General features: G+C 43.7%; 1 protein-coding gene across 1 annotated transcript in view; it reads left to right on the forward strand.

Moving 5' to 3' along the window:
- LOC118735093 overlaps positions 1–5,215 on the forward strand; it is a 6,591-nt gene extending 1,376 nt beyond the window's left edge. Inside the window, exons 3-6 of the mRNA XM_036464708.1 lie at positions 1,196–1,345; positions 1,475–1,618; positions 1,688–1,704; positions 5,135–5,215. Of these exons, the coding sequence (XP_036320601.1) occupies positions 1,196–1,345; positions 1,475–1,618; positions 1,688–1,704; positions 5,135–5,215 (392 nt within the window). The remainder of the gene's footprint in view (positions 1–1,195; positions 1,346–1,474; positions 1,619–1,687; positions 1,705–5,134) is intronic.
- The last annotated feature ends 4,881 nt before the right edge of the window (positions 5,216–10,096 follow it).

The raw sequence follows: 10,096 nt of genomic DNA on the forward strand, positions 1-10,096 counted from the left end.
GAACCGATTTCCACGGTTTTGCATTCGTTGGAGGTTTATAGCTAAGAAAATTCAGGAAAAATTTCAATAGAAAAGTATATGGTGTGTGAGTATCCCTCACGAAAATAAGTATGTTTCATTTAAAGTAGATGGTGCCGGTGCGTGAAACATTGTTTAACAGCTATTCATTGTACTTTGCTCAGTTAATTTCATGTGACACTAGCGAATACCCGGCGTGCTTCGCTGCGCCTTAAAAGTAATTTTGTTTTGTTACTCCCTCTCACAACATTTGAAAATATTAGTTAATATTGCTGTACATATTTGTATAGTAGGGAGATTTTTTCAAATTATATAAATATACGTTATTTGAATATTGAATCAATACACGTTTGAGGAAAGGGTGCGATAGTAGACTCCAGTTATAAGATTATAAATTAAATTTCCAAGAGAAAGTCGGTTCTTTACATATTTTCTAATTACCTTCGAAAATATATTAACCCAAAAAAAAAAATAAACAATGCTTCATAGATCGATTTTTTTTAAATCTAACTTCATAAAGTTCTTTAAAAATATTTTGTAAATGAGGCCATAAGAGCTTAGGGGGAGAGTTACAACACAAAAATACATTTAAGGCGCAGCGAAGCACGCCGGGTAATTGCTGGTTATATTATATGACTCACAGCAGCTAACAAATAATTCCTCAATGACACGCGATACATAAAAATATGGTGAAATATTAAACTGACGGTAATTTAGTATATTGTACGAAAATATTCGTCTGTTGTACGAATTTAAAAAAAAATTTTCTGCATTTGTTCTATGTACGAAAGTATTAAGTAAATGGTATGAATACAGAATTGTAGATTTCGTAAATTTTTTAAACCATACATACACATACATATTACGAATGCCTTCCTACAATATACAAAATTATTCGCACAGAGATTTGTTCAGTGCTTTACGAATGTGTTTCGTAAAATAAACGTAAGATTTCGTAAATTGTACTGAAAAAATGCCTTACGAAAGTCTTTTCGTTATATTTACGTATGGTTAGTAAAATCTTGTTTCGTTGTGAAAAATGTGTTCGTATTATGAACGAAAGTTTCGTACATTGTACAAGACTACGAAAATTTTTCGTAGCACTTTTACGAAATTTTATTTTCAGTACAGACAAACATACATACCATGTCACTGAACTAATTTATTTCGTTTCTAGATGAATTTCGTAGTAAAGTTGCTTGCCACAATGATATTGCTCAGTTGGAATGTAATCCTTATGCTCGCATAGCAGTGTACAGTGCAAGCTTTGGGCGCACAGAGTACGAAAGCATTCAATGTCCACAACCGCAAGGAGTTCGTGAAGAAAGTAAGTGGTTTGAAAGAAGGTGTCGCATGAACTGCATTTGCGTTCCCGGATGGAATTTTATTCACATTAACATTTGCTTTGTGCAGTGATTTAAAGGTACGTTTAATTTTCTTTTTTCGTAATTCCTAGCTTGCCAAGCATCATACGCCACTGAAACGGTTATGCAGATTTGCCATGGACGTCGCCGCTGCAATTTAGCAGCGGATGCGAAGACATTCGGGTCTCCATGTAAACCTAACTCGCGAATGTATCTGAAGGTTGTCTACACTTGCGGTATGTGACTTTACTTAAAATTTTCACTTTAAATTCTTTAGTCTTTTTCACTTATCATATTGTGAATAGGCCATTGGTTTACCTTCGTAATTTACTTTAAATAACACTTTATTAAAAATTATATGCAGGAAATAAGGAAAAATATATCAGGAGATATGGGTAACTCTCAATTAGTTCGAACTTTCGCATGATTTGACAGGTTTTATTTGAGTAGGAGATCTGACAAAGGTACGACCTTCACCCATCTGTTTAATGGATGAAATCTACTTTATATGAAATTTGACGTTTTACGAAATATTTCGCGGGTGGGTTGGCTGAAAAATCCTGGCCACGATAATTTTAATTGGGCTTGGGACCCGCCACGTAAAAACCACTTCCAGTGAATAAGCAAGGCAAAGCCTCGGATGAGACCCCCCCTTATGATGACGACCACGGCAAACGTTTAAAAGACTACGATTTGAAGGCATGCACCTGGAACGTCCGGACCCTTAATGGGGAAGCTATCTCTGCCCGGCTGGTTGATGTCCTCGTAAGGACAAAAGCTGACATCACCCCTATTCAAGAAATGCGTTGGACGGGGCAAGGTAAGCAATTTCTGGGGCCTTGCGACGTTCACTACAGCTGCCCTGTAAAGGAGCGAAAATTAAGAGTTGGATTTGTGGTGGGAGGGAGACTCCGTCGCCGAGTACTGTCGTTCACCCCGGTGGACGAGCGTCTAGCTACAATCCGCATCAAAGCGAGATTATTCAACATCTTGCTCTTCTGCGCCCATGCCCCGACGAAAGGGAAGGAAGAGGCATCCAAGGATCTCGTCAATGAGCGCTTGGAGCGCACATACATACGTGCGCTCCCCCGTCATGATATCAAGATCGTGCTTGGCGACTTCAATGCCAGGGTGGGCAAGGAAGGGATCTTTTGAACTACCGTCGGAAAATTTAGCCTCCACGACGAAACGTCCGACAGCGGAGTGAGGCTGATCGACTTCGCCGGGGCCCGAAACATGGTAGTATGCAGTACTAGGTTCAAGCATAAAAAGATCCATCAAGCTACGTGGATGTCTCCGGATCGAAAAACGAGAAATCAAATCGATCATGTTGTGATATACGGAAGGCACGCTTCCAGTGTTTTAGATTTACGCATACTCCGAGGCCCAAACATGGACTCGGACCAATATCTTGTTGCAGCCAAGATACGCACCCGCCTCTGTGCAGCAAAAAAATGTCCGCCCAAATATGCAAGGAAAGCTTAACGTCGAAAAGCTGCAATCACAACAGGCAGCCAGCGCTTACACTACTCGACTCTCACACCTGCTCTCAGAGAGCACTCTTGAACAAACCGACATATGCGAGCAGTGGGATCACATTTCCCGCTCATTAAGTACCGCCGCCGAAGAAGTAGTCGGATTTTAGCGAGCCCGAAAGAACAACTGGTACTATGAGGAGTGTCAGGAAGCTGCAGAGAAGAAAGATGCCGCCTACAGGGCCACGCTGCGATCGGGCGCAACGCGCGCTATGGGGGACCGCTATAGGGATCTGAAGAGGGAAGCGAGACGTATTTGCCACAATAAGAAGAGAGAGGCCGAAAAACGTGAGCGCGAAGAGCTTGAAATGCTGGCCGACAGGAAGAATGCCAGAAAATTGTATCAGAGAGTTAGGCGACTTAAGGAAGGTTTAAAGACCGGGGCGTACTCCTGTAAGAACAATAATGGCGACCTAGTAACTGATGTCCAGAGCGTACTTAAATTATGGAGGGAACAATGGTAGCAGCACGGTAAGTTGTGGAGAAGAAGAACCCGAGCCTGCAATCGATGATGACGGAGTCAACGTTACACCGCCTGACTATGACGAGGTACGTATAGCAATAATGCGGCTGAAAAACAACAAAACTGCTGGAGCTGACAGCCTGCCAGCTGAGCTATTCAAGTACGGCGGCGAGGAGTTGTTAAATGCATGCATTAACTCTTGTGCAGAATATGGTCAGATGAACGCAGGCCCGACGACTGGAATTTAAGTGTGCTCTGCCTAATCCACATGGCTTCCAGGCTTTAGACCTGGCAAATCCACCATAGACCAGGTATTCACAATACGCCAAATCTTAAAAAAGACCCGCGAGAAAAGGATCGACACTCACCACCTATTTGTCGACTTTAAAGCCGCTTTTGACAGCACTAAAATGAGTTGCCTAGACGGCGCTATGTCTAAATTTGGCATCCCCTCAAAACTCATACTGCTGTGTAAAATGGCGTTGAGCAATACCACCAGCTCCGTCAGAATTTGGAAAGACCCCTCCGAGCCGTTCGCCACAAAACGGGGTTTCGGACAGGGCGACTCCCTTTCATGTGACTTCTTTAATCTGATGTTGGAGAAGATAATAAGAGCTGCAGAACTGAACCGCTCAGGAACAATTTACTACAAGAGCGTGCAATTTCTGGCTTATGCCGATGACATCGACATCATCGGTAACAAAAACCGCGAAGTCGGTTCTCCCTTTTCCAAGTTGTATAGGGAAGCAAAGCGAATGGGTCTGGTGGTAAACGAGGACAAGACGAAGTATCTCCTGTCATCAAACAAGCAGTCAGCACATTCACGCCTTGGCACCCACGTCACTGTTGACAGTTACAATTTCGAGAAAGTAGAGAATTTCGTTTACTTGGGAACCAGCATTAATACCGATAATAATGTCAGCATTGAAATCCAACGCAGAATCACTCTTGCCAACAAGTGCTACTTTGGACTAAGTAGGCAATTCAGAAGTAAAGTCCTCTCTCGCCGTACGAAAACCACGCTCTATAAGTCACTCATCATGCCCGTGCTGGTATATGGCGCAGAAGCATGAACAATGACAACATCCGATAAGGCGGCTCTTGGAGTACTCGAGAGAAAGATTTTGCAGAAGATTTGTGGGAGGGAGGCTCCCACTGCGATGGAAAGATCAGGTGGAGAAGAACTTGGCTTCACTTGGCGTTTCCAATTGGCGTCAGTTGGCACAGAGGAGAAACGACTGGCGTGCTTTGCTGAACTCGGCCAAAATCGATTAGGCGGTTACAGCGTCAACAAAGAAGAAGAAGGATAATTTAGTTAAATATTCAAATCATATTATAATTTTTTTTAATTTTGGACTCATTGGTTTAATGAACAAATTACATATATACCAATCGAAAGCATAAAGCCTATGGAATATGTTAAACATATGAGTGAAAATTGCTAGTATTAGCACGTGTTCACACCTGCCAACACGATATGTAGATGTGGCAGCACACCTGCAGTGTGCGGTAACCCCAAATTGCCTCAAGCACAAATGCGACCTTGCGTTAGATAAAATACTAAAATTATAATCTGGCATGACTTTCCGACTTCCTGCCCTCTTTTCGTCTGGATTTCGTACTGCTAAGTCGTGCTTGCCTAGATACTAATAAAAATACTTAATGTTAATTCCTTAACCAAATCCTTAGTTTACTATTAAATCAAAAATAAAACTTTGTATATCTTGCTACATCCATTTTTTCTTCCTTGCTAGTTTGAGAGGGATACTCTATTACACCAAAATGGTGACCCCGACGTGATCTCGCACTCGGACAAGCGCGACAAGCACGTGTAAGCACATAACCAAACTTTAAGGGTAAGACAATGCCGATCGAAACGAAAGACGGTGGGTTGCCGGCCGCAGCCGAGATAGGTGCACCGGCCGCAGCAACGGTCCCGCCCGCTAATACTATCGCGGTAGTGTATGCCAGGTTACCAGTATAGCCAATGAGCAGCAGGTTTACTTCAATGGATTTTTGGTTTGCTGCTTCAGGCATCACGGCCGAGAAGCAAAAAACGGCAACTGTTTTGGCAGCGTTGTACCCGAACGTCCTCGCCCAACTGGGGGATGTCATTGCATCGCTACCGCAAAACGACAGGTTCGAGTATGTGCGGCAAAGAATTATCGAGCACTTCGCCGATATCGAACAGCGACGCCTCAACCGCGTACTCTCAGAATTGCCACTGGGGGATAAGAAACCGTCAGAACTTTTCTTTGAAATGAAGCGCGTCGCTGGCAACACACTCGGCGATACGGCGCTCAAAAACCTCTGTATCAAACGTTTACCGGAGTTCGCACAAGCAGTCATAGCAGCCTCATCCGGTACTGCGACCGAGTTTACGAAAATAGCCGACACAATAGTGGATGCTATCGCGCCGCTTCAAGTGAACCGCGTTAAGTCGACACCTCAAATTGAAGTCAACGAACTGCGTGCATTCGTAATGGAACTAGACAAAAAACTTTAAAAATTCGCTATTCGTTCGCGTTCGCGTAATCGTGGGCGGTCAACCTCTCGACCAAGAGCTAATGCACGAAACAATTCTGAAACAGCAGCAAATTCACAAGAAACATCATCTGTTGCAGCCCAAGACTGTTGGTACCACCAGAAATATGGCTCTGACGCTCGGAAGTGCCGTATACCGTGCCGCCGCAGAAACCACGTGGTTCGAGCGATAGCCTCCGTATCCGATGCATTCTGACTACGGAAGCGAGTGGCGGACGATAGAGAAGGGTCCGTCACAGAGCGCAAAGTTCTTCGCCTTCAAGTGCACGAACGACGGACAGTGAAAATGTTCCTTGTCAGTACCGGAGCCGACGTGTCCGTCCTGCCCATCTCTGCCAGTTCTCGCGATATGCGACCTACCACAACCAAACTGTATCCCGAAAATGGTTCTACCATCAAGACCATCGGTGAAAAAAGAATCAACTTGGATCTCGGACTTCGTCGAGATTTCCCGTGGTCGTTCATAATCGCCGATGTTACAACACCGATAATCGGCGCAGACTTCGTTCGTTTCTATGATCTTCTCATCGATTTGCGTCGAAACCAACTGATCGACAATCTCACCAAACTGCGATCTTCACTAACTGCGTCAACGTTTTCCAAGGTAACCCAGATTAAAATATTCAACGCAAATGACCCCTTTGCTGATTTGTTGCGCGAGTTTGCGGATATCACGAAGCTAGCAAATTTTGGTCCTTCGACCAAATCCACGGTAGTTCAGCGCATAGTGACATCGGTCAACCGGTGTTTTCTCGACCGCGACGGAACCAGAAGACCATGCGGCGATTATCGTGCGCTTAATGCACAAACTGTACCCGACCGATATCCGCTGCCATATTTATCGGATTTTACAAGCAACTTACGAGGTAAGATAATTTTCTCGAAGATCGATCTCCAACGTGCTTTTCACCAAGTGCCGATCCACGACGATGTTGTAGCCAAAACAGCCATAACGACGCCATTCGGGTTGTTCGAATTTCGGTTCATGACCTTTGGATTATGTAACGCCGCGCAAACCTTTCAAAGGCTGATAAACGAAGTTTTGCGTGGTCTAGACTGCGCTTTCCCTTATATCGACGACATTTGTATAGCGTCGTCGTCGGCGCAACAGCATCGTCGAGACATACGCGCAGTCCTTCAACGACTCCGAGACAACAATCTCGAAACTAATGTGTCCAAATGCGATTTTGGCAAAAGCGAGCTAAGATTTCTCGGGCACTTAGTCGACGCCCGAGGAATTCGTCCTTTACCCGAAAGGATCACGGCGATCCGCGATTTCCCGAAACCCACGATAGCCAAGGAGTTAAAGAGTTTCATCGCAATGGTAAATTTTTACCGCAAATTCTTGCCAAACGCTGTCGCCTACCAATCGCATTTGCTACAGCTGATTACGGGCAACAGGAAAAATGATCGCACGCGACTCGTGTGGAACAGTGAAGTAGAAACTGCTTTTGACCGTTGCAAAGCTGAATTGTCGGAAGCAACACTGCTCGTGCACCCAGTGTCAGCGGCAGAGTTATCGTTATACATATATAGACGCTTCGGATACAGTCGAGGGGGCTGCCTTACACCAAGTCGTAAACGGAGAACTAGATCATCGCCCACTGGTCTACGCCTTTCGACAGAAGTTGGAGAAAGCTTCACCTCGTAGAGTCCGTCAACTCGATTTTATAGGCCAATTTACGACCGACTTTCGTCACACGCCTGGTAAACAAAACGCCGCCGACGACCTGCTGTCACGCATACAATCGATCGACGAGATTATCGATAATGAAAAGATCGCAGCAGCGCAGAAAACCGACACCCATCTGCTAACATTGCTTAACGATTCAAGTATGCATAGTACCTCGTTAGTACTAAAGCATTTTTCCATTCCCAACAGTAACGCCCGGCTGGTATGCGACACGTCGACCGCAAGCATTCGCCCCTACGTACCACACGAATTCCGAAGAACACTACTTGCGAAGGTACACGGCTTATCGCACCCAGGCTTCCGCGCAACTACAAACCTGATGACGCAAAGATTTGTTTGTCCCGGCATAAGGAAAGACTCAACGATATTCGCCCGGAACTGCGAAGCTTGCCAACGATCTAAGATTCATCGACACACCAAATCTCGCGCTCGTTACGAAGCGCCAAAAGAACGGTTCTCTCACGTCAACATCGACATCGTTGGCCCTCTTCCTCCTTGCGAAGGACAACGTTTTTGCCTCACGGTGATCGACAGATACACCCGCTGGTCAGAAGCAGCTCCAATGCCAGATATGTCCGCCGAGTCCGTCGCGAAAGCGTTTATAGGCAACTGGGTTTCGAGATTTGGTGTTCCAGCACGTATTTCGTTGGATCAGGCCGACAATTCGACTCCGCAGTATTCGCCGAGTTAATGAAAGCAATTGGCGCAACCCACCTTCGGACCTCACCATACCATCCGCAGTCAAACGGCATAATTGAAAGATGGCATCGAAGCTTCAAAGGTGCTATTTTAAGCCACGATCCATCAAGGTGGGTACATCATTTACCAGCAATTCTGCTCGGCCTCCGCGTGGCTTATGAACCTGATATACACGCATGCACCTCCATGCTCGTTTACGGTTCTATGTTGCGGATTCCAGCGAATTTTTCCAGGAAACAAGTCTAAAAGAAGTGACCCAACAAACAGTATCTCAGTTTCGGGCGGCCATGCAGAAACTGCGTTCTACCCATACAGCGCATCATACGACTCCCAGAGTGTTTGTTTCTCCTGCACTTAATTCGGCATCTCAAGTATTCGTTCGGAATGACTCGATCCGTCCTTCACTCACAAATCCGTATGACGGACCGTATCCCGTCGTAAAGAGATCACCAAAATTTTTAAACTCCTCATACGGGGGAGACACACTGATATAAGCATCGATCGGCTCAAACCCGCATTCTTCGCCAATGGCGATTATGAAGATCCAGGCCACACCACACAACGAGAGAAATCGTCACTTGCGCCGGATCCTAAAACGACGAAATGTACCCGCAGTGGGAGGCGTATATACATTCCTCTTCGATATAGATAGTTTCGTCTGGACGGGGAGTACTGTGGCAGCACACCTGCAGCGTGCGGTATCCCCAAAAATGCCTCAAGCACAAATGCGACCTTGCGTTAGATAAAATACAAAAATTATAATCTGGCATGACTTTCCGCCTTTCTGTCCTTTTTTCGTCTGCATTTCGTGCTGCTAAGTCGTGCTTGCCTAGATAATAATAAAAATACTTAATATTAATTGATTAAACAAATCCTTAGTTTACTATTAAATCAAAAATAAAGCTTTGAATATCTTGCTACATCCATTTTTTCTTCCTTGCGAGTTTGAGAGGGATACTATATTAAAACCTCCAAATAGGCTAGAAAAAATAGACAACCCAACGTTTTCACATTCTATAGGATTAATACTTTTGATTGGTATATTATTTGTTCATTAAACAAATGAGTACAGAATTAAAAAATAATAATAATTTTTGAATATTCAATTAAAAATATCCTGGCCAGAATTTTTTCGGCCAACCCACTCGCAAAATATTTATTAACACGTTAAATTTCATAGAAAAAGGATTTCATCCATTAAACAGATGGGTGAAGGTCGTGCCTTTGTCGGATCTTAGACTATGATTTTAAACAAATTCAGAACTTGAGCGTTTCATCATCATCAATCACTGTGCTCTTTGAATTGTGCCACAAAACTACATTTTTTATAATATCAGAAATTACAAAAATAATGCAACGCCAGAACCAAAGCAACTGTACTTATAGGGAACATATTGCCACTATATTGACTTGTATCTTTGTTTTTTATTTGGACGATAAGTGTCCTGGTCGATGGGTTCAGAATTATGGCAGCCCTATACTAGACCGACGATGGTCTCAATCAACGTATAAAAACGTAAACTTCACTTATAAAAAACTACACAGACTTTATTGTGCCTGTAAATAACTATCGGTGTTAGGCGATAGTTTGTTTAGGAAATCATCGATTGTAGTGCCTTTGGATGTTTCTGCAGTTCAATCAAACTAAAACAAACTGGAAACTTTAACTGGTCTGTCAAAATTGTGTACAGAATATTTTGAAGTCTCATTTAGTGGAAGCGCCTAAATATAACTAAATAAAAATTTTCAATAAATTGTTGAATTAAAAAAGTAAAAAAAA

This window comes from Rhagoletis pomonella, unplaced genomic scaffold, assembly GCF_013731165.1.
Source record: "Rhagoletis pomonella isolate Grant_MI unplaced genomic scaffold, Rhpom_1.0 Rhpom_scaffold_00001, whole genome shotgun sequence".
Lineage (NCBI taxonomy): Eukaryota > Metazoa > Arthropoda > Insecta > Diptera > Tephritidae > Rhagoletis > Rhagoletis pomonella.